This window comes from Pituophis catenifer, unplaced genomic scaffold (genome assembly GCF_029215685.1).
Source record: "Pituophis catenifer annectens isolate HBS135680 unplaced genomic scaffold, rPitCat1.0.hap2 SCAF_2, whole genome shotgun sequence".
NCBI classification, from domain to species: Eukaryota; Metazoa; Chordata; class Lepidosauria; order Squamata; family Colubridae; genus Pituophis; species Pituophis catenifer.
The window spans coordinates 82,899,838-82,926,014 of record NW_027256882.1 but is presented as its reverse complement, the minus strand read 5'-3'; the positions used below and the strand labels follow the sequence as shown (position 1 = coordinate 82,926,014).

General features: G+C 38.0%; 1 protein-coding gene across 1 annotated transcript; it reads right to left on the bottom strand.

The window, feature by feature from the left end:
• Positions 1-1,697: 1,697 nt before the first annotated feature.
• PPM1M (protein phosphatase, Mg2+/Mn2+ dependent 1M) lies at positions 1,698-24,184 on the bottom strand. The gene is made up of 10 exons (XM_070937057.1): positions 23,894-24,184; positions 16,574-16,703; positions 14,448-14,702; positions 13,729-13,841; positions 12,944-13,028; positions 12,291-12,409; positions 11,365-11,428; positions 8,329-8,436; positions 6,926-7,074; positions 1,698-3,673 (listed from the first exon to the last, which is right to left on the bottom strand). Exons 1-10 carry the CDS (start codon positions 24,166-24,168, stop codon positions 3,529-3,531), a joined length of 1,443 nt encoding a protein of 480 aa, XP_070793158.1. The 5' UTR covers positions 24,169-24,184; the 3' UTR covers positions 1,698-3,528.
• Positions 24,185-26,177: the final 1,993 nt, after the last annotated feature.

Sequence of the window (26,177 nt, the reverse complement as noted above, 5' to 3'; positions counted from 1 at the left end):
CTTACTCATGACCCAACTACAACCACCTTAGTTTCTGCAGTCTGTTCACGAGGCGTAGCAATCCAGAGTGCAAGTGGGCAATCTCACAATCTCTCCTTTATCTTGAAAGCCTGCTGATTAGATTTCTCTGGCCACCAATCTCTGCCGCAGTACCATTCCAGCGCCTTCAAGGATATTTAGTCCATGAATTTCTCATAGCAAGAAGCATCAAATCACCAAAATTGACTTTGTGCAAATGACCAAATTAAGGGAATTAGCATAGCAAGTAAAAATTATTGAATGTATTTGTCAATGACATGACTACAATTTCCAATGCAAAAGAACAAGAATGTGTCGGTCTTCAGCAAAAGCTTAGCAATTATTTTCAAAAAGTCCACAACAGTTGGCATTTATACACACCATAAACAAAAATATTTCCTATATCTTAGATTTTCCCCTTCAAATTTTAGGTAATTAGGAATTAACATATCAAATAATTGAAGCTATTCCATAATGATTATAGCCCTCTTTGGAGTTTTAAAAGATTTATGTAAACATTTTGAGTTGTGGTGCCCAAAATTGATTTCAAACCCTCTTAAAATAAATGTTGACAAAATTCTAATTGTCAGAAACAAGCTTTATTCTGTTTTAAATCAACATATAATACCATAAAAACATGCCACAAAAAATGGGACATCTCTTAAAAATATAGTAAACAGCCCAGCTGACATGAACCATGCCTTGAATTCCACCAAACAATGGTCTGAAATGTAAAATGCTCAATTCTGGAATAAGTCTCTCTTCTCCCCAATATATTAAGAATTTCAATAACTACCCAAATAATAGGCTGAATTTGGAGAATGAATTTATTTCAAAATTTATTTTACATATTTCAGTTCTGTTGAGAGCCAGTTTAGTCTAGTGGTTAAGGCAAGAGGCTAGGGAAAGCATGAGACCATGAATTCAAATTCCCCCATTGCCATAGCTGGGTGACCTGGGTCCAAATACACCCTCAGCCGAACTCACCTCATAGGGTTGCTGTTGTGGGGGAAATGGGAAGATGATGTGTTGGATTTGCTTGCTGCCTTGAGTTATTTGTAAAAATAATAAAAGTGGGCTACAAAAAACATACTTGAAATGTATTATGGCAAGTCTGCTACAGGACTAAAAGAAACCAGGAACTTAAGAGAAAGGAACAATTAGGTTTTTAGTTATTTAAAAATAAATATTAAAATTAAAGATGTTTGTGAATCTCTGGCAGCTTCAAAGATTTTTATCAGTATTAATAAAGGAATTATATCTTAAACTTCAACATCAGTGGCATCAAGCTCCCATATAACTTATCAACATTCCGTGAGATCCTGGTGAAGCTGACAGTCAAAGGAAACATTCTTTCATCTTTGGTAGGAATGCAATAAAGTATTGGAATTTTGGAAGAATGTGTTTAAAGAAATATGTAACTAAACAAAAGATTCAATTGCTATGCATATTTGATAGATTAAAAACCACAAAGTAAAAAACATTAACATTTTTGTCTAGAGCAGCTGAATTGGCTAGCTAAACAATGGGACTACCTGGAAAATATTTCAGTGGAGAGATGAAAAGATAATATCTGGTATATATCTTTATTTGAAAAAGTATCTGATAAAATCATTTCTGTGACAAGCCAAAGTAATGAAACATTTTATAATGAATCATGGAATGTCACTATAAGACAATCATTCTGGAAATAGCTTATATCAAACACTATGGGCATATAAAAATGTACCAGTACTGTGTAATACTTTAAAACTGCACTTAAATCTAATAAAAAATAAATATAAAATGACCTTGCTATTTCAAATAAATGAGACAAATTCTGCCGGCACGTATTTTATTGAAAATAAAATTATTTTAAGATATTAAATATATATATTCCTTATGTTTGATATTAAATCCATGCTTATACTATTACATTTTAATATGCAGGTAAGTTTTATATATAAATACAGTCACACACATAAAATACAAAGATAACCTGAACTACAATAAAAATGGTTCTCAAAAGCCCAAATCAGCGTGTTGTCTTGACAGATTCAGCCTGAAGTCAAACAATGAAGGTAGTAACATTTTAATAGGGTGATACTCCTTAATGTCCTGCAGTTCAGATTTTTGAGCAACTTTAAGACAAATCTTTGCTAATGGCTTTGTATAGCAATGTTTTACTACTATTTTTAATATATTTTGTATTGCTGAGGAAACTCTGGATATTACATAAAATTTTAGGCTGCAATACAAAAATTTTCTTCATCTTAATAAAAGCATTATGTATTACTAAACACATGCTAATCCTTCCATATTTAGATAATGAATAGAGAAAGCTAAAACTTATTTTCTTAAATACTAAATTAGCATTTATGATAAGTTAGCAATTTGTAAAACCAAGGAAAACAAGATTAGTGTGAAACAAAGTCAATGACCTTTTCTGACTTAAAGCATCACCACCAGATGGATTCATAACTGGCTGATCAACCACACCCAATATATAGTCCTTAATGGAACTACATCTACATGGAGGGAAGTATGCAGTGGGGTACCCCAAGGCTCTGTCTTAGGCCCAGTACTCTTAATATCTTCATCAATGACTCAGATGAGGGGATAGAAGGGGTACTCATCAAATTTGTAGATGCCACCAAGCTAGCAGGAATAGCCAACGCTCCAGAAGATGGGCTCAAGATACAGAAGGATCTCAACATACTTGACATCCCATCTAACATAATGAAATTAATTGTTGAGAAAAGTAAGGTTCTACACTTAGGCAAGAAAACCCAAATGCCCGTATATAGAATAGATGGTACCTGGCTCAATAGTAGTAATTGCAAGAGGGATCTTGGAGTCACTTAAATATGAAGCAGCAGTGTGCTGCAACTGCCAAAAAAGCCAACGTAGTCCTAGGCTGCATCAATACAAGGATAGAATCAAGACCACATGGAGTGTTAGTAGCACTTTATAATGCCTTGGTAAGACCACCCTTGGAATATTGCATCCAGTTATAAATAAGATATTGAGACTCTAGAAAAAGTGCAGAGAAGAGCAACCAAGATGATTATGTCCAGAGGCAAAAACATGAAGAACAGTTGCAGGAACTGGGTATGTCTAGTTTAATGAAAAGAAGGACATGATAGCAGTGTTCCGATATCTCAGGGGCTGCCACAAAGAAGAGGGAGTCAACCTATTCTCCTAGCACCTGAAGGCTGGACAAGAAGCAATGGGTGGAAATTAATCAAGGAGAGAAGCAACCTAGAAGTGAGGAGAAATTTCCTGACAGAACAATCAGTGGAACAACTTGCCTTCAGAAGTTGTGGGTGCTACAACACTGGAGGTTTTTAAGAAGAGATTGGACAACCATGTGTCTGGATTTCCTGCTTGAGCTAGAAAGTCTCCAAGGTCTCTTCCAATTCTGTTATTCTGCTTTCAAAGTCTGGACTTACATTTTTCAGCAACTGTATGTTTTGATACAGTTCCATTACCATCTGAAAGGCAATTGTGCCTCCTCTAGCAGCAGATTGTTTAGTATTCATTCTCGTTATACAATGGAATTGCAAATACAGAAATGTCATCATAAGAAGCAGGCTCTTTACTGTCCTTAATCCAGTAATAGCCATCCTCCTTCCCTCTTGCTTTCTGCACAAGCAGTTTGGCCAATTCTGAAAACCTGTGAAAATAATACTGGGTTTTATGCAGTGCAGTTATAAATAATCCTAAAGAAACAATTAAAAAAGAAATGGCATAATGTTCATGAATGGTATAAATCAGGGGTGAAATTCAGCTGGTTCTATCCGGCTCGGGCGAACCGGTAGTGGCGACTGCAGGAGCTCCACCCACCTGTGCGGACGTCATGATGTCGCTTTTTTGTGACAGTTTAAGCCTCTGCGCATGCGCAGAAGGCTTTGCACATGTGTAGATGACTGCACGAGCGAAGCGAGCTCATGTGCAGCATGTGCACATTTGCAAACCGGTAGGGAAGGTAAGTGAATTTCACTCCTGGTATAAATACTGTACAATATATTCTACGAAATTCGTAAAATCTCTGATCTCTGTGTATTTCGCTGTGCCCTCAAAACCTTGTTGTTCCGCCAGGCTGGGCTATCAACGTAAAGATTTTAATTGGTTTTTAAATATGGGATTTTAAATTTGGGGTTTTATAATTGGGCCTATCATTTAATAATTTTAATTATTTTTAAATTTTGTTTGTCTTTGTGCTTTTAATCAGGCTGTACACCGCCCTGAGTCCTACGGGAGAAGGGCGGTATAGAAATAAAATTATTAATAATGATGATGATGATGATGATGATGATAATAATAATAATAATAAAAATAATAATAATAATAATAATAATAATAATAATAATAATAATAATAAAACGAACTAACCATATTGACTGAAATTCAGAAAACTAATTTATATCAGGCTGGAGACAAAAACATTCTAAATGCTATGACTGGCTTTTCTTAACATACAGACATTCTATTTCTCTTGGAACAGACAAGGTAAGGAGGAAAGTGAAAATGAAACTACAGATATTTACAAGGGCCTTAAGCTTAGACAGCAACCATTTTTGTCTTTCCCAAAGACAGGGCAGCAGGTTGTGTGAATTATCCAAGTGTTCCAGAAATGTTTTTATTTATTTATTTATTTAATTTTATTTTTATACCACCCTTCTCCCGAAGGACTCAGGGTGGTATATGAAGCTTTATTCTATATTTAGATACAAAAATTGTGTTGATTACTTGAGCATGTGTGTTCTTCGTGCATATGCTTACTGATAAATGTTCAGGTTGCCTTATAAATGGAAAAAAATATATAGTTTGCTAACCACTGTTGTCTGACAGGCTGTCAATACAAAAATATGCATTGTACTTATGCATTGTGACTGCTTAACCTAAACACCTGAAAATACATTTTTGCTGTTATATTATTGATGGATTGTGCTAAGCTGTGTTGTTTTTTTACCAATAAAGACTGAAAATAATGTGTAACCATGTTTATGTTTTGCTGTGGAAAATTTTAATACAATTCCCATGTCTAACTTTTTATTCTAGAATGGGAAGTAGATAGCAGTCATTATAGACTGTCACCTTATATCATTTATAAACCTAGATTTAAAAATGAATTGGCAGTGTTCTGAGTCCCTGGTACCCATTTGTGGCTCTTCTCATTTGTGGATCATATGTAACAGGGTTGTCAAACTGGATTTCTTCGAGGGCCGGATCAGCATTGTAGTTCTCCTCCACGGGCTGGCGGGTGAGGGGAAGCAGAGGGGACGCGTCCTGCAGCACTTTGCCAGCCAAAATACAGTGTGGGGAGGGAAGTGTCCTCCCCCCCGCACCTCTTTTATGGCCTCCAGCAGCACTCTGCCAGCCAGACGGGCATCGCGGGGGCCTCATGAGGCCTCCACGCGACCAATTTTTGGTTGACAGAGTGCTGCTGGAGGCTGGGGAGGCCAAAAATGGGCTGCGTGGGGGCTCCACACGGATCATTTTGGTCGGCAGAGGCACCGTGGGCCAGTCCTTTGATATTTCCAGGCTGGCCCCACAGGCCAGATTTAAACACCCCACAGGCCGAATCTGGCCTGCAGGCCTTGAGTTTGACACCCCTGTTTTATAACTTACAACTTTCTGAAAGAACATTCCAAGTGGAACAATTGTATCCCAAGCTTGACATTGTATTTTTCATTTCATGTGTTACCCCATTATGAGAAAAGTTACTTTCAAGCTATTTTATTGTAGCAGCAAAGAAAGGCAAAATATTGTTTAAACCTGAACAAGTTAAAATAACCCAAAAAAAACCCCAGCACTTTTACTAATTGTTTTTTCTCATCTTTATAAAAAGTAGTTTAGAGATTTTTTAAAAAATAGAAAATCTCTTTATTATTAGATGGATTAAACTTTAACTCTCAACAACCTAGCCAATTTAGGGGGGTATTTTGCCAGCTGTAAAGAATCATGAAGGAAAAAAAATCCTATATGGAAAATCTGTCAAATAGTCAGTCAATTTAGCACGCAAAGATGCCGATGGTAAGGCAGAGCTCGGCGGCGAAGAGAACAGCGGGAAAAAAAATGGCGGGTGGAGGCCTGAGGCCCCAAAGCCAACACCGCCCCGCAAACGGTGGAAAAAACGATGTAACTCACAGTACTGTAGTTGATAAACAAAAGATTGATTCTGTAGGTAAATCACGAGGGGAGTTGAAATTTTAGAGATATTGTAAGCGAAATGAGGAGAAATCCACAAAAACACACTTGTTCAGGCTGCACTGAGTGAAAGGAACTGAGCCTCCGCCGGGCCCGGGGGCGGAGTCAACAGTCCTTTTTTAAAGATACATACACTCAGTATCAGGCAAGCTGAGGGATATTACCCATGCTCTTGGATTCTTCCAAGCAGCACGCCAGAGAATAACAAAGACCAAATGTATCTCAGAATAAATGCTCAAGCTATCACATATGAAAGATTCATCCAAATTTAGTTCAGGTGGGGTTTTTTTTGGCCTCTATAAGGTTATAATATCTCAGGTAAAATGAATGCTACGCCCTCTTCCAATATAAAAATTATTAGTTGCCTGGTATTCTAACAGCTCTGTGAGCAAAGGATACTGATAAAGGACCAAAATTATAATTGCACAGATTGACTAACATGTTTCACTTCTTATATTTTTAACACCAGTATTTCTGCCAAGTAATTTTTATTGCCTTAGATTTCTTAAGGATTCCTTTATAACTTGTATTGTTAATGTTAAAAAATGTGGTAGGAGTGCCATCAGGTTGAACACAGTTCACACAATCTACATCATAGTTAACTATCAGTCAGAAAATGGAATTGGTTAATTATTGTTACAGTCCTGTTCTACAAAATTCCATTGAGAGAGAATAACTTTGATATTCCCATAATTTTTGCAACCTCTAATTGTACCTGTAAGGATCTGTTGTATTGTTCTGGAGAAAATTTCTGACAATTTGGGCTACATCTTCATTGGACAAAACATCCCAAAGGCCATCTGTTGCCATGATAAGGACATCATCTCCATTAACATTTTCTGACGTTAAGTCAAATACTTCCACCTAGTCAGAAATAATAAAATGATAAAAACTTTTTCAGTTGTGATTCCTAAATGTCTCGGTGCTAAAATTTTATAAACCTACGCACTGAAAAGCTGTACCCTATATACTTATACCCTATATTCAATATATTTTTCTGTTTTAGAAGCCCTGAAGATTGCACTACCAAAATATAAATCAAAATTTGAAGGTGTAATTTGTAATCAATTTTTGAAGGAAAAAAAATCTAAATTTTGTATAGGTTTGCAACAGTGGTGGGTTTTCGGGTTTCTACCAGTTCGGACAAACTGGTAGAGGTGGGAGCTCCGCCCACCCGCCCAGACATCATCACGGATGCTCTGCGCATGCGCAGAAGGTTCTGTGCATGCGCAGAAGCGCTGCACACAAGCAAAGTAAGCACGCACAGTCGCACGCTCACAGTTCTGAACTGGTAGCGAAGGTAAGTGAAGCCCACTACTGGTTTGCAATTATGTGATACTTCAGTGCAAATCCCTGGCAGTACTTAGTCACTGTGGCATATGGTCACTGAAAAAAACCTGAATCAAAAAGTGCATTTTCTGGGACCAAGAATTTTGGTTCTGCGTTTAGGATTCAGGGTTGCATTAATTACATTGCTTAATTAGTTGAATTCCCAGTTTCAAGATTCCTCTTGCAGGATACATGAGCTGGATATGTACAATACTTAATCTAAAACATGGTTATCTACATCGGTTAGTAAATTGTGCCCTTACAGCTTTAGGAGTGTAACAAATCTCTATGAAAATCTCTATGACAGCATTTGAGTTGATTAAAATATAGGAACACTTGTAAGAAAGTGGGATATGTACATCAACAGTGTTGCCCTCAACATCTTATATGCCACTTCATTTCTCAAATCTTCATGTTAAGGTGAAAAATATGCAAGTGGAGTCTACTTGAAAATCAGAAGAACCCTTCCTGTGATTTGGGACTTCATGAGGCTTCTCATATTTAATTTAACTAATGCGAAAGATTGTTGCAGACTTCCCCACAGTATTCAATCCAGGAAGATTTTGGTAATGCTATCTATTTTCTTATATAAATATAAACACCCACATAGTACTTACATATACAGCCTACCCAGACATAACACTTGTAACACTGTTGTAGTTTCTTTGAAATAAAGCCACTGTTCTAAAAGGATGAGTAGGCTGAATATAGAGAAGAGGAAGTACAGGCTGCTACTATCTACTACTAAATACAGGCTGCTACTATCAATGTAACATAGTACTTTCTTACCTTAGGGATGCAGGAGAGGAAAGGCTTAATTTCAATATTTGTTTCAATTACTTTTAACTGATGATCTCCCAGGCCTCGAGATACAGCCAGAGTGCCTAGTAAACGAGCCTGAAAGAGATGAGAACAGATTCCAGGCTAAAGATGTAATAACATAAGGCATGGGAGATAATGTCAGCAAGAGTTAAAGTAAGCAGTAATATGTAAGTAATTAACAGTATATTTATATCCAAATATTTATTTTGCAGCTTGCAAAATCAGCATAGTCAACAGTATAATTATGTTAAAAGTAGCATTGTCCCACAGCATAAGAAGCACACCCTAAGAGGACAAGATTGTTTCTACCTAGCAATTAAGAATCAACATGGGGATGGAACAGCATGGGGCAGTTTTAATCTCTTAGTAACTGTGCTTTTAGTCAACGGTTCTACTTTAGAAGCAAGGAGGACCCAGGATCCAATAAGGTGATCAATAAACTGGCTACTTTGATTTTTTTAAATATCCAGAAGACTAAACTAGCCTTCTCCCATCTGGTGTCCTCCATATTGTGTTGAAATTGCAACTTCCAATCCACATAGCTGACAACTTTTTAAACTAGGAATTCTAAACTTAACACAACCAGGGAACATCTGACCATTGAAGGTTATTTAGGTTTTAACATACACATTACATTCTCACAATTAAGTTTCTCTGAATTACTTCCCCTGAAATAGTTCGCTTACTCCCTAATACATGATCATAAAAAATAGCCAAAAATAGAGAGAATGTTGAAACAGGCACCCACATAGCAGCCAGAGAAGCTTCTCCTTTTGGTCTAATCTGCTCTGGAGAGCACTCATGCCTGATATGTCCATTAGCTTTTCAAGTGGCAAGGATTCCCTTAGTACAGCATTATAACTTTATTTTTTTTTTCTACACCTTGTTTCTATAATCAAGGTTTCTTCTATAACCTTGTTTCTTATACTGTAATTGTTAGAATTAGAGGATTGGTGGCCAACAAAATCACAGACAGCAGATTCCTGTCTGTGGACACATCAGAGGATTTCTCTGACTGTTGGAGCCAAATAAGGCGGCTGTCCCTGGTGCTGTTGCCATGAACACCTTCGATAAAGTGCCACCAATACCCCAACTGCATTTGTCATCAGCCCTCTGGTGAGCTGGACAGCTGGGATAGCAAAGGACAGAAGTTGACAGGGCCAGATGTCCTATTCCCTCACTTCTTTTCACCTCAGGATTTGTTGCAATGGAATAACTTTCCATTCACAAAGTCCCTGCATTCCACTCATCAGAGCTCCCTGGGTGACCATGGGATCCTCAACAGTTCCATTGTCAAAGCAGCCCACTCCATTGACTGTGCCCCATGAGAGAAGAGAAGCAAAGAGAGGGGTAGAAAAAATAGTGCCAATTTTCTTCCTCTGTCCTCCTCTTCCTCAGAGGTTTCCTGTCTAATTCCCAATGACCCAGTGAAGACTAGGCTGACACCAGAGTGAAGCGATAGCCATCCAACAAGTGAAACATGCCCTAGTTCCCTGCTAGGTGGCATAGATGTGGCCCCTCAGGACTTCTCAGATAGAGAGGAATAGGGAATTGTCCCTACATAACAAAGAGGAATAACAACCAGGTCTCAAATCTACCAGATTTTTCTAGGAAATAAAACAAAATTTCCACAACCACAAGTCTCTAGGCCTGAAAGAACCAGTCACCCATTCTCTTGGTCAGAGGTATTTCCCTTGGTTACTAATTGTAGGTTTCCTGTTTCCCAAAATAGTTCCAAAGGTGCTTTTTCAAGAGGTAACTGGGCTTTCTTTTTTTTTTTTTTTTTTTGAAAAAGAAAGCAGAAAGTCCAGTTGCCTCTTGAAAAAGCACCTTTGGGGTAATCATGACCTGAATGACTGAGAATCTCCATCGACATTTCCCAAGATAATTAATTAATACACTCAGTTATGTTTATAAAGCTCAGGATAGTGAAGGTGTCCTTGATTGTCACACCTCTTTCCTCAGCCAGTGTTAGATCATCTCCCGAACTCTCCCCACCACCACCCCACCACCCCAGTATATTCTGTGGTAGCTCTTACCTTGAACTCTTCGTTAACATAGTGGAAGCATCAATTATCCAGAGGACAGGCAGGAGGAAATTTTATACCCCAGGCTCATGAGGCTACAGCCAGATTTACCGTATTTTTTGGACTATAAGATGCACCAGTGTATAAGACACACCAAGATTTCGAAGAGGTTAAGTAAGGGGGGAAAAAAGGGTTTTGCCCACCCTGGCCCCCAGGAGCACTCTGCAGTCCTCCCAAACCCTTTGCCCACCCCATTTTTTGCAAAAATGGGCCCATTTTTCACCTGTTTTTTGCAAAAAACATGGCACGCAGAAGGTTTGGCAGGCCTACAAAGTGCTCCTGGGGGCTGGGGGAGGGCAAAAACACACCCGTTTTTGCAAAAATGGGCGTTTTTTCGCAAAAACAGGGGCATTTTTGCCCTCCCCAACCCCCAGGAGCACTCTGCAGGCCTCCCAAACCCTCTGTGCACCCTGTTTTCGTGAAAAACGGGCCCATTTTTCCCAAAATGGGACAAGGGGGAGGCGGGGCTTTGGGATGCCAAAAATGGCTGTATTCATTGTATAAGATGCACCAACATTTCCACCCTCTTTCAGGTGGGGGAAAAGTGTGTCTTATACTCCAAAAAAATACGGTACCTCATAAATGTTAGCCTGTCTAGCTTTGTGTTCCAGGTAAAAGCATGGATGCCAACATGGCCAAAATCCAAATTTGTTCCTCATACTGAGCACATTCAAGAATGACAAACTATTTGGAAAAGGCCTGAAATTAAGACCAAAAAGGGAAAGACTCTTTAAAAAGGGAAAAGGGAAGGCAACAGGACATGATAATGAATTTGATTTTCCAATGGGACCGCAAAATGATCTGCCATATCCCAAAAGCCATCTAGAGAAGAATTGGTCATCAAATTCTACAAGGATAGAACAAAAGAAGTCACAGTTTCAAACTATGAAAGTGGGAGGCCTGAGGGACATCATACCTGTTTCCCATGTCCATGAATCAGAGGGTATTTGAGATCCTCTTTCATTACTGTCTTATATCCCCTGAAACAAACAAGACAAATGAGTCTTTTTATTTGTCCTTACACTGCACTGTGTCTACAAGTTAACATGGATGTTTAAACCACCTAATCTTAATGGACACTTAATTCTTTGTTGAAATCTAAGGCCTCAACTCAGAGGATTTATAGAATGCCCTATACAGCAAAATTGTATTCTTTTCTCTAAATGATTGAGAAACTCCATTTGCAAGGAGGTCAACATCTGAATGACACCATATATGAATACTTTGTATGAAATGCAATAGGAACAGCAGTTTTAAAGCAATTTCAGTCAACCGGCCTATAGAAGTCCACTTCAACAAATGTCAAATTATTTTTTATTAGCAAACCTATTTCATTCTCCCCCATCATTTACTGTTCACCATTATTAACATTAAATGTAAGAAATTTGGCCCAGAGGACTCCTAATTTTCATTTCCTCTTTTAAGAAAAGAAAGTAACAATTAAAGACCATTGGAACACTGCATATTTATCAAGATATAGAAAGAAACAAAAAGTTCCCTTTATGTTTTACAAACATTCCCTCCTTCTGTAGAACAGAAGCCATTCTAGTTTCAATATTTTTGATATGCAAAGAAAACAATATGGTTGTAGGCAAACTGGCCACTGCAATGTTACTTGGGATTCTCTTAGCCTAAGTGGTTTAATTTGGAACAAAGATTACAAACATGAAGAGAGGAAAGAACAAAAGTAGGTAGGATAAATGGATGCAAACCATAACCAAGAGGAGGTTGTTAAGAAACAACCTAAGGAGAAAAGGAAGGACGGACTACTTATCCAAAACAGAAAGACCTAAAAGATTACTCATACAAAACACCTAAAACCAGGCTATTCAAGAAACTCACCAGCCTTCCATTGAGTAATCTCGGTAGAGGACCTTCTGGCCTACATCATCTCCTTTCAATCTCCTTGGAAACTCAAACCGTGTGAACTCATCTGCTAGGAGCTTTGGGTAGATGAAAGCCTGGGGGGGGGAATGAAAATGGGGAACAATGTTGTACTCAAAATACAATGAGCCTTAAGAAGTAGAAGCTAAAGATAAGAACTGGCCCTTATATTTACAGATTTTAGGGAAGTCACTTGATTTTCCCTGTGAGGATTTTTTTACACATACTTTTCCTCATAGAAAAAGATAAAAGGTTTGGATTTCTTCACTGGGCAACTTGTTATTCTAAGGGATAAGAACATCAATCTAATGTACTCTTTGTCTAGCTACAGTATATGCAACTGCCAGAAATCTGAAGCCAGCATGGCAAATGGCTAAAAATGTAGAGAGCTGAAATTTTCTGAAAGGTAACAAACTGGGGAAGACTGTACTAAGCACAGTTCAGTGTAATACTGAAAATATTACAGAATAGATGCAACCTGCAGTGTTCAGAAAAATTATAACATTCCTTTACTCCAGACCATTCTGGGAACATTCCTGAGCTTATCAGATACAAGTAAAATGTTTTGGCTCTTTTTTTAAAAAAAAGTATTAGAAAAAGGTTACTCTTACCAGGTGCTGGATTCTCTTCCTGTCTGTCTCAGGGGTACATTCAGTACTCAAGGGAACGATGCTCCGTTTTCGAACAAGAAGTACCCTGAAAAGCAGTATTTTTTTCTTTCAAAGAGAGGAGTTTTGCCACTTTTAATGGTTGTCTCTCGTTTCATGTTTAAGATGGAAGAATAATTACATGCCAAGGGAAGATTCTTTTTTGTTTAGTCCAAGAGCTCAATTGCTTCAATTTAAGCCTATTTTCTTTTGTATAAGGCACCTTACTCTGTAGCTCACAATTAAAACACCCATTTTCAATAACTTAGCAGCACCTGGGAATGGGATTTTTGGGAGGAAACCAACATGGGTAGGATTAAAATGAAGCCATCTTTCTTGTGCATCCAACCTGGAAAAAGACCTTCTGGTAGGGTTTTGAAAGATTGTGTTTCTCCACATACCACATTCCTATTCCAAATCAGGGCCATATGAAGTTGCATTGTTTTAAAAAAATACCTACTTTAACTACCTTTTTTTTTAAAAAAAAAACATGCTTATGGTCTAATTCCTTTAGAAGGAAAAAACCTATTGACGTAGTAATTTTTAATGGCTTTTGCTTTGCATGTGTGTGTGTGTGTGTGTGTGTGTGTGTGTTGTTATTCTTTGAAAATACTCAATTTTAGGCTTAATAAAATGTAGATTATTGTAGATATTTATTTAGCTAAAATAAAATGCTAAATGTCTTCCATATCCATATTAAAGAAACATGTTGGATCTTATCCAATGATGTTACGGGGTTTTAAACTCACCTGCTATCACCTGCATTTGCCACATAGAGCCTTCCCTGCAGATAAAGAGCAACCAGTGCAGTGCAGCCTGCTGATTGGTTGCTTGCTTTCATCTCTTGACCTATCATTTTATCCTGTTGGTAAAAAAACAATATTTAATGATGTAAGACAGATATCAGATTTCCCAGCACTGAAGCCTAATTTCATCACCATTGTTCCCCACTGGTGGTGGATGAAAACAGGTAATTGCCAGTTAATGTTTCAAGTACGCTTAATTGTAAATAAAATCTAAGTAGAAACATTTATTACATCATTTTGCACGTGATATGTATTCCTTGTTGGTATAAGAATTGATAGCACAAAATAGAACAAACAAGAACCCAGAAAAGATGTCAAAGATAGACGACCAAAAAGTATTCACAATTCCTTACCATCGGCCATACTGACTTGATGGTTGGGAATTGAAATACAAGCCACCAGGGAAACATCGTTTTTTTTTTTTCCTGATCTAGCAGCTGCCCTGCCAGAATTGGAAACAGTAAAATTAACTCCATCAGCCATCTACAAAATATGACTAATACAAACTGCAATGACACAAACTGCATTCTCTCACAGCTGTGTCCTAAAGTTGGTTGCAAATATGTTTATGTTACAATATCATTTGCATTCCGTGTTTCCCACAGTGCGCAACGTAATTCAATTCTTTTTTCAATAATAAAAAAGAAAGTGGGATCACTCACACATTCCTGGAAGGCGCTCTCCAAAGCTCCAACGACCACATTTTCCTGCTGAATTTTCTTTTCTTCCACAAACAGTGGATCATTCTGGCAAATGCATTGCCCACTGAGGTGCATCGGAGGATTATCTTCAGTGATGCCTTCTATTACATCCTCTAGTTTCTGCTTGATGCAACAGTGCAGGTAATTGGAGGCCATAAGTGAAGCTTCTGAACCACCATGGCCATCAAACAGTGCCCAGTAATAGCCTGTCAGATACTGAAAACCAAATTACTGTGAGGATCATCATATGGGACACGCCTTCGTGCTACTGCAAGGACATTTGTGAGACTGAATGTTTGATGTGGAAATGGGAGACCCAGATTAAATTATCTGCTTGGGCATGAATCTCAATGAGAGGTCTTGACAAGTCAACAATATTGCAGCTTTATTTTCATTATAATAAGAGATGAATAGAAGGTTTCGACAAGTATGAATGTCTGAAAGCTAGTTATTAGTTATCATCAAGTCCCATCCCTTAAAGAATATCATCTCATTAAACCCAAGCGACATGACTTCTTGGCTGCTGTGCCTATCTCATGGAATAGCACTTCCCCAAGATCTGGATGCCTGGTTTTTCTAAAGCTGTAAAGACCTGGTTTTCCTCCAGGAGTTTGATGCCATTCAATAGAACTGTCTGTTTGTTGACAAAATTGCAGGGTTAATTTTATCCTATGTTATAGTTCATTATATCTTATTTTTATTTTCCTTTTTAATTGTAAACTGCCCTGTTGTTTTAAGCATGTGGCTATGCGTGTGTGTGCACAGTTGTGTGCACAGTGTGTGTGCGTATGCGCGCGCACACACACAAAAGTATGCACTGGATTCATTAGGTAGAAAATGTTAAGCGGTAAAGTAGTTATAATTGAAAAGGCAAGAAGCAAAAAAGGATAAGAGAATGATACTAATCAATCCTGCCTGCTAATCTCAGAAACAACAGGAGCATCAGAAAAATTAGGCTCGTGCAGTAATTAAAATTTACTAAAAACTTTACTTCTTCCAATTTCTCTAGGATTTTGTTATAGTTTTATTAGAGAACCTTGACTAGGAACTGCCTATATATTGCTATTTTAGCTTAAAATGCCAATGCCAATTCACTTCTTGCAAATAAACTTAATGACAAATCAGGTGGGTACATGCCTGCCCATTCTACTCCTGTTTCACACAACTGACAAACCATCTCACATGAGCCCTCTTTACATACATGGTGCATAATTTAGAGGTGGCAAATCAAGCTTATGAAAACAAAGCAGCTTCTGTGCAAGAGATCCTCCCTCCCCTCCCCCCCCCAAGTTTTAGTTTTCCCCAAATACCTGAATAAAATTAAAGATAAAATGGCTGATAACCACAACTTGGAAGGAAAGCAGTTATTTCTTTCTGCAGGCATATGGAAGAGCTCACACATGCTTCTTAGGCATTTCAAGCATTATTCACACCACGAGGAATGGCAATCTCTTGTTTACTGTAAACTGTCAAAATAATCAAGAGGACGCCACAGAATCTAAAGCGGGGATTTGGTTTGCTTCATAAGGACCTCGGCTGCCCACCTTGTAAAGTATGAACTTCCTTCTGCTTCAAATTTTATTCTGGACATAATTATTTTTATTTAATTATAAAACTGTAACACTTATTAATTCAATGCCTTTCACGAGTGTTCATAATGGTTTACTAACACATTTAAGAACCAAGCAAGTCATTCATAATTGCCAGCATGAAGCTGCTATACAAATAGTCTAACTGTTTGCAGAACAATGCAGTCTATATTAACAAGGAAATTTTTTTTCTTCCCACATAATTACCAAGCTGAAATGAACAGCCCATTGAAAAGAAATCTGGCAGTGAAAAACAGGCGTTCCAGTCCCACAAGATAAATATTGAAAGGTTCTTAAAGAAAATCTTGGAACCTATCATGGAAGCTGGTAATTGCAGTTCTATCGGGTTCTTTTCTCTCTTGACCTTAAAGAAGTTCAAATTCCAGAATAAGACATACCCAGGTGGGCAACATTATCATTCAGTTCCTTCCTCCTTATCCTAAAACAGTGGACTATCTTAATGAAAACAGGATGTTTAGTTTTGATATCTGAACTCACCTCAGCAGAACACAAAATTAGCCATTCTTGATCCTCCACTTCACCACACCCAAATGGTCTCTTCCTGATAGAAATCTGGCAACATGTTGCCTGGTCTTCATTAAATTCTGACTTTTCTGCATTAATAGTTCTGATGAAACAAATAATAAAGGTTCAAAACAGTTAGGATAACTGAAGCATGCCTCAGGTAAAAATAAGCCCAATTAATTTCTGTAAAGGAATTGAATGGAGCCTAATATATCATTAGTATATCTTTACGCTGTAGTCCTATACATATTTACTTCCACGTCCAATAAACTTGGTTGGATTTGCTTTAGGCAGAATGCTAATAATTATTTCAAATGACAAATATGGAAGCACAGCGCAACAAAATCTTGATCTGCAATATAAAAAAAAAAATCAGTGGAATTGGGGTTCTGAATATTTCTGCTTAATATTCATACTGTCTTCTTGAGCTTCCAACAGGAGGTGATTTTTGTTCCATTTTTCTTTTTCCTTTATTCATTATCAGATTCTCTGAGCCCCATAAGAACTGCATGAAAATCCTCTTCAGTTGTTTATCCCACTGAGATTTAAGCACCTGTTTGCAATTCTGCGAGAATCCTATCCATTTCCTAACTTCTCATTTCTCTTCTGGGAGTGGCCATTTCTGTCTAAAATAGTGCTCCTAGACCTAGGGTCTTCCTCAAGTTTTATCTATTTGCCATCCGTTTTTAACTAGATGTGCAATGGCAGACTTCTAGCAATGGGTTTTAGATTTACTGTATGTAACAAGAAATAACTGGAGATGTGGGAAACTATAAGAAGAGCCACGAGGATTGTCAACCTTGTTATCTTTAGAATCTGTCTTTTTCTGGTCCCTTAATTTATGCCTCTTTCTATAATTAGCCATTCACTTACTTAACACAATCTAATTCATGCAAGTCAGTTTTCTGGTTTAAAGTTTGAAAGGCTTCTATCTCTATAGAGGATATGAAACAATTTTCTGATCTCACAGCTTCTCTAGCTGCTGTAAACTTAACTGCTTTGATATTACAAGATTTTATGAGCTAAAATAAGGCTAAAATAAAATAAGCTGATTAAGTCGAATCCTAGTGTGAATCCTAGTTCTACAAGAAATCCCTCAGTTCAACTAATACATCATCAAGTTTCAGACAATGCCAATGCATTAAGCAGTCTTACATCTTAACAGGGAAATACAAGCACAATTTTTCAGGCCCCAAATCTGGTAAGTAGGGGGGGCACATTTATATCTCCACAACTGGGCATGAATTTAAGTCCAATTTACAGACTCTCATAACTTGTGATTATATGGATACACCCAACAGTTATATTATCAATGACATGGAAACAGTCTGCCTCTGCCTGTATGCAAGAATACCAGAGTACAACCTTCATGTTTCTTGATACTAGTCTCTCAACCAAGTATTAAACAGGCTTAATCCTTCTTAGCTTCTGAAAGCAGATAAGGTAGCAATGAAACAAGGTAATGGAGACTTCTCAGGAATAATCAAAACATGAACCAATTGGCTTCCAATATATCTCATTGTAGATATGCAATACTTTTCAGATGCATTCAAACTACAAGACGAGAACATCCACCCACCTCTAGATATACTGACAATTCTGGAAGTTGTAACCTAAACCTCATGGGGTGAAGGGAGGGTAGAGTCAGGTTGAACAAAGCTGTTTGACTTCTTGTGCATGTGTGTGCCTTCACATCAGTGTGAGTCCTGATGGCAATTTCTTAGCAAAATTTAGAAGTGGTTTGCCATCTTCTTAGCGCTGAGAGTTACTGATCCCTGGCTGGCTTTGTACTTAACATGGCACTAGAACTCCCAGAGGCTTAGCTATTACCCCAATCTGGTTTTACTTCTTAGAGCTCTTCATTTATCTGTGAATTCTATTTGGGGGATGAGCTTTTCTTGCCTTTCTTTGTGTCTCTTTAAATGATCTCACATAGGAGATTTTTCTTCCAATATGAACTAACCATAAACCTCCTACAAATTGCATACCCGACCTGGGATAGTCGTCCTCTTCCACCTAGCAAGCAGCTTCAGGAGGGACACACATGGAGCAATGAAGGAGGAGGGGACACCTGCCTTGTCAGCTAGATCAGCCAAATCAACCCTGGCAATCAGTGGGGTGACAGATGTTGCAGCAAGATCGCCCTCCCATCCATCCAACTTCCTATAAATCAGTTTCACTGTGCTAAATTTTCATAAACACAGGAAGTAGCTGACATGCAAAATGTCCTTTTCTTCTAATCAGCATGTACACACAGTGTACTCTATTTCAAAAGACAGACATCTGCTATATTCGATGTTTATGTCATGACAAAACTGGTGATGTGAATCCTTGGTCATAAAAGGGTAGCAACTCTAGCAAGAGAGGAAGATAGTCATGCAGGAAAGAAATATAAAAGCACAGACGTGAAGAATGAACAATACGACAACATCTTAAGAAATCTGTCCCTGCCAGTTAACACAAGTGATGTAATGGATTAGATAATTGATTTTCAAACACAAACAGAAAGGAACTAGTGTTGTTTCTTTTTTTCAAGATTATTAGCAAAGATGAATCTCCAATCAACTTTGTCCAAGTAAGAATATTTTATCTTCAACATTTTAGTTAGTTAGGTTCTATTTGATATGGTTCAACTAAGTAACTATATGGCCAAATGGTCTCCCATTTCACTTGACCGCAGCAACTATCTACAGCTCATCTTGGGATCCCCAAGGTGCTTTTTTCCAAAGGCAACTGACATTTCTTGGTTTTTTTCTTTGAAAACATTTTGCTTCTCATCCAAGAAGCTTCTTCAGTTCTTCAGCTTCTTGGATGAAAAGCAAAACGTTTTCAAAGACTTTTCTTGATCTTCAATAAAAGATCAAGAAAGTTTAGTTGCCTTTTGGAAAAAAGCACCTTTGGGACAACCATGACTTGGATGACCCCCCCCACCCCCACCCACCCCACCCCCACACAGTAGAGTTGCCAATAAAGCAGCAACCTTGAAACAGGTGTCAGAGGAGATGTGTGTTTTGGAAGCTCTGGAGCCACCAGCAAATCAAAAAAAGCAGTTGAATAAAAGAAGCATGTTCCTTCAAAGGGGATGGATGGCCCAAACGAGGGGGAGGAAAGGCAAAGCAAAGCATCATGTGGAAAGATGCAAGTGCTCTATTATGCTGGCCCATTAATAGAGAAAGAAAAAATGGATGAAATTCCAAAGAGAGGAATTAAAACAGGAGTGAGAACAAGATTTGCAAGAAAAAAGCATTGCTACATAATAGTAATATTATAGGATGTAGTTAGGTAATATCAAAGAGGAAATGTTGTAATAACAATACAATAGTTATACACTAAGGTACATTATAGAGGAAATATAATAGTAATTAAATAATACAATACAGTATATTGTTATAGTAATAGTAATTAGCATAGTAATATAGAAATAATACTAATAGAATACAGGATAGAGACAATAGAAAGCACTCACATAGAGATTTGTAAGTTTTGTATTTCATTTTTATGTCTTGTTTTTTTCCTTCAGCAGAGCTGAAGAAGCTTCTTAAATGTCTTCAAAGAAAAATCAGAAAGTCCAGTTGCCTCTTGAAAAAAAGCACCTTTGGGACATTCATACAGTAAGTTAAGATTTTAATGTAAATTATATTGTCATTTCTTTTTTACATTGCCATATCACCTATTGGATTACATTTATGAGAAAAAAGAAAAAGTACCCAACTTTGTTATTATTGTTGGGTCAAGCATCCTTTGTATATTAGTAGAATTCACATGAAGTTTCAGTAGCAACCACGGACAAAGTTAGATAAATGTTCAGTGGCAAAGAAATGCAAAAGTTCAGAAAACCTAAAAAAGGGGAAAATAATTTCACAGAACTAAAATACCAAAAGAAAATCTTTACTTTAATTATTGTCAATATCCTTTATCATCACATCTTGATTTATAATCAAATATTGTATCTCCCATGGATTATTCACCTGACTTTTCAAGCACACTACTCAATGTACTTCTATTTTCTTGGACTCATTTTGGACTCATTGGACTTCCATTTTCATTTACTTGCCATAAACTTTGAATTGTCAAACTCAACTAGAGTTGAGGTCAATCATGTATCTACTCAAACTTTATCTTTAATAACTTAGAGGGCAATTAAATTTGGACTTAGCATATAAATAGCAGCATCTTCTAAAGGATGGTTCCAGATAATTTTAAGAGGCAAGAGTTTAGGAAGAACTCTACCTTAGTTCTACTGTATACATAATTTCTGACTGATCTTAAATTTTCCATTCTTGTTCCTCAATGACCTACAGTGGAAAGTGAACAGCGTGATTTATATATCACATTTAGAAACCACCCATCTTCTCCACACAGCAACTCTGGGCAAATTATGTCACCGTTGGATTTAAAAGCTTTCAATACTGTCAGCTATGATATTTTAGATTTTTCCTACGCATTGCACACATCTCACATGTTCTAGAAGACAACAGAAATGAACCTTCAACTAATATTCAGATCCAGTGCAAGAGGGAAAGACTAGGGCAAAATACTCAAAAAGCTGTTGACCCAAGGTAATGTAGCTTCCCAAACAAGAACATTCTTTTCCATTTCTACAAACACACAAGGTTCAACTCAAATTACTGAAAATTCGGCTTTTGACTATCATATATTCATGTCATTTTTCTCACATTGAAATGATCCTCTGGACTTGTTTTTCAGGTTTAGCTAACCTCACTGAATATATTTTATCTAAAGGCATTATCTCAAGGAAAGGTTAAGATTTTAGTGCAAAAATTTCAGTACAAGTAGGAGAGAAAAGGAGTCCCTTTTGTAATAGCCAGATTTTCCATGTTAGGCAGAAACTTAGTTTAGCTTTTCCAGTTGCAAAATATCATGCTGGAAATAAGAATGGTTTTATAAGAATATAAAACATGCTAATATTTCAGTTTATCATCAAACTGATGCATTCTCCTATCAACATGATTACCAACAGTTACCTTGCTTATTATGTATGGCTTCAAGCAGACTTTTTTGTATTTTACCCTTTTATTCACTTGAATGCTTGAGAAATTAGTAATGAAAATATAAAATACAATAAAGACATGACATTATGGCAATAAGACACAGAATCCCTGCTTGAATAATACTTAGATGAAGATATTCCAGTACCTTATTTTAAAAGGTAATGAAGATTTATTTAATCATACAGAAATGCAGCATATTTGCTTCACTATGGATTGCTGCACTTTAAATCAAAGTCACTTGCTTGTTGGAACAGAGAAAATCTGTTTCATTGAAGCAATGTATTATTTTTTCCCCTTTAAAATGTAGTTTTCAAGGTAAGCATTCAATTTATTGCAGTATACTTGGCAATTAATGTTTTAAAGACATGAACAAAGCACTCATCCACTTCTTCACCACTTTGTTCTTTTTAAATCTCACTCCTTCCTAAGAATTGTTGTCCTCTGCAATGATGAAATAGCTGAAGCAAAAAAAAAAAGTCAGCCTTTGAAAAGCCTTCCTCATCTCTTGCTCAGGGAAAGAGTAATATTTTCAGTCCCTGATCCTAAGTGACTGGCAAATTTACATATTGGGTCCAGCAGCTTTACTGGCAATGAATATAGCAGAGTGACTTAACACCCCACTTAACTATTGAATAGCAGCAATTAGCTACTTGCAATTTCCAAGCCATCTTCAAGGGTAACTCCATGGAGAATAGGGGTCTATTGGTAATGATGCTGTAAGTGTTGCATGGACAGAAAAACAGAATATAAATTTAGCTGGAATCAAATATGTTGGAATCATCCCACTGAGAAATTTTAAAGGCCGAGATACTGAGGTTATAGTGGTTCAAAGAAGGTAGCAGATGGCACACCAGGCAAAGCTGAACATAATACTGCCTCTAAAACCCCAGAAAAAGGTTTAAATTCTGGTTTAAGAATCAGATTTCAAATGCAAATAATGAAGTTATTGACAATACAAATAGGGAAGTTGAAACTCCTGTTTTGTTTCTTGTCTCTCCTACCAGTGCTCGTAAAACATCCTTGCAGAAAAGGAACTCATAACAAACCTAGGCTAATGCCATTAATTTAACAACTGACAACTGTGTAATAAAGCAAATGTAGTTTCAGGGAAGCAGTAACACACATTTTCTTTATGCAAATGCAATGAGTAGTATATTTCACTAGTATAAATACAACTGGTGAAGTTATGAGTTAATTTCATAAAAAGTTATTGCAAAACACTAGAAATTCTCCTTATGCTAATTTTTCTGCACATTAGACGCCAGATATTGTATGGACACTATGGCACAAATGTCATTGACAATATAACAATTAGGTTTTGCCATGAAACACTTTATAATACCCAAACAAAATGCCTACCTGATTATTGTATAAAAGATGCTATCACAATGCAGTTTTGGTTTTTGAATTGCTCCTAAATACAAATACTCCTTGGCAGCAGTTACTGAATAGATCCTGGGTACGGTAGGGCTTTCCGTCCCTAGTTTAACATTAATATCTTTTAGAATTACAATGTAATGGGTGACTTCATAATAATGTCTAAGTTCTAAAGTTGTGAAAAATTAAGGCTGAGAAAGTCTATGTTAACCAAAGCTTGTTAGCCCATCCTAATGTAAAGTTAACTTTGATAATTTTCCAGACTCATGGTTAGGAAAATTGCTTAAAAACAATGAGACATTTTCCTTTCCCACCTTGGCACTATTCGTTTATGGATGTTTAGCTCTCTGTTCATACCCCAAAGCCAACATTTGTTTGTTTATTCTTGTCTTACTTTTATTTGTTCTTATCCTCAACACAGTTGCCGAAAGGTACAAAAAGTTACTAAAAATGTCCTGGGTATAGACTGGAAGGTTGTAATTAAGTGTCTTATTAAACTGAACTATTCTATAGGACTTTCTACCGCATGTGGGGGGTTTTCAGCAGAACAGCAGCAAGATGCATTACTGCTATTGTGGCTGTCCTACACACACGTCATTTAGTTCAGGGGTCTCCAACCTTGGCGAGTTTAAGCCTGGCGGACTTCAACTCCCAGAAATCCCCAGCCAGCAAAGCAAAGCAAAGCTGGCTGGGGAATTCTGGGAGTTGAAGTCCGCCAGGCTTAAAGTTGCCAAGGTTGGAGACCCCTAATTTAGTTTGTCCCTGAAACGGGTGGGCCGCCTTTCCAAAGAAAACTTAGCACCCGAGAGAGGCCAACCAAGCCCAGAGTCAATCTCCTCATCCCGCGCCTTAAGTGTTTCTGTCAAGCAGCCTTCTTTCTACCTAGGGTGCCCGGGATACTCACTCGGCATAGCCCGTGTTCCACTGGAGAGGCCTGTCCCGGGAAGGGCAGCAGATGGGTCGCTTCCCAGGCAACTTCTCCGCGCAAACCGGTCCACGCAGGAATTTGGGCCGCCTGTATTGCAAAGGAGCTGGCGGCGGCTTCGGCTGCTGCGAGCCTCCCTCCTCGGCTCGTTGCTGCTGCTGCTCAGCAGCGCCTTTTCCGCACTTCGTCTCCCTGTTCAAGAAGCACTTCTTAAACCAGCTTGAAGACATTAACTGAGCTGAGCGAAGCCCCATCCGACCCCCCTTTCTTCTTCTTCCACTTCCTCCTACCAACTGAGCGGATTGCTAACTCAGGCAGCGCCCAACCGCGAGCGAGCCAACAGCAGGGGCGGAGAAGAGGCGGTTCTTGCAACCAATGACTTCAGCGGCGGGCAAGGGAGTTCAAAAGGGCTGGACGTCTGGCGGTCCTGGGAGGGCGTGGAGCGGCGGCAGCGGGGCCTCAGTCTTGACAGCCCTTTTTTTTTGGTTGCTCTTTGCAACCGTACAGGGAACTGTTTGGCCTCGCTCGACGTGCTAATCCACAGTTTCCTCACAAAGGCGAGCCAAGCTTGCCTTTGGAAGTAACTTTGTAGGTTGCAGGAACTGGGCATGGCTAGTCTAGTGAAGAGAAGGACCAGGGGAGAGATGATAGCAGTGTTCCAATACTTGAGGGGCTGCCACAAAGAGGAGAGAGAGTCAAGCGATTTCCCAAAGCACCTGAAGGAATAATGGATGGAAACTGACCAAGGAGAGATTCAACCTAGAAATGAGGAGGAACTTTCTGACAGTGAGAACAATCAACCTATGGAACAGCTTGCATTCAGAAGTTGTGGGAGCTTCATCACTTGAGACTTTCAAGAAAAGATTGGATTGCCATTTGTCAGAAATGGTGTAGGGTCTCTTGCTTGAGGGAGGGTTGGACTAGATGACCTATAAGGTCCCTTCCAACTCTGTTAATCTGTAACCCAAAGGGGTCTTCTCACTGCCGTTACTCGCGCAAGGGAGTTAGTGAAGGGAGGAAGAATAAAAGCATTCCCCGGGAGCATCTCCTTTAAACTGACCGGTCTCTACCTGTCATCCGGGGTGTTCAGACGGGTTGAGGATCCCCTTCATTATAATTGCAGCATGACATGACGCTTCTCCTTTTCACCAGACGTTGCTAGGATAAGTCCGTTCCAAGAGAAAGAAAAGTATATCAAGTTAGTCTCCACCTCTGGTTGGCTATCCAGAGGTCGCTTATAAAAGAAGTGGAGTATCAGTGCAATAACTTTCCCCCTGTTGATCCACATCAGTAACTTGAATTTTGAGATACTCTTCTTCTCTATGAATTTAACTAACTTTCCTCCATTTTGTACACCAGTGGTTAGTGTCCAAAATCCCAATGGCAACTGTACCTGTGCTAGCCTTAGTTGTACGCAACAATATTGCATTAACTGAATTTTGGCTTGCATTAAATATGGCCTGGTATCAATTTATTATTCGTACTAAATCAGATATTGCACTATTGAACTTGTAGTAATTGTGACCTAACTTATAACAATTCTTAGATGAGAAGTGAAATGTCTTCAAAGAAAAATCAGAAAGTCCAGTTGCCCCTTGAAAAAAAGCACCTTTGGGACATTCATACAGTAAATTATTGGATTATATTGTCATTTCTTTTTTACATTGGCATATTACCTATTGGATTATATTTATGAGAAAAACGAAAAAGTATTCAACTTTGTTATTGTTGTTGGGTCAAGCATCCAGATAAAATGCAATACATCATGCGCTATCCAGATAAAATGCAATACATCAGTCACTGCATATTTTTGTTCCAGTATGCAGTTGCTAATTGTCCCAAACTTAGATTTTGCCACTCTCATGACAATTGTTAAGTGAAATGATTGCTGTGCAAATATCTAACTGAAAGAGAGGCTGTGAAGATTGCTGGTTGCTGTCATCTCATCCTTATACAGTGTCCTGTATCTGACTCATTTCTTCCTCATTTTTGTTCCCTTTCAGGGTAGAAACATTTGCATAAATAAGGTATCCTTTCTGAGCTATTTTTCTCAGCAACACCAAGCTGCTGTACTAAAGTACTAATTACAAGTTAACAAATTCCCCTGTGACTTTAATTAGTTGATATGAACTCTCCCTGAACTGCCTGAAGCTGACCAGACTATAATCAGTTTCACACTTAAGCTTTTATAGTTGTAAATGTGCACATTGGTGGGAAATTACTTAAAATATTTTATTTATTTAATCAATTTATCGAACTGTCC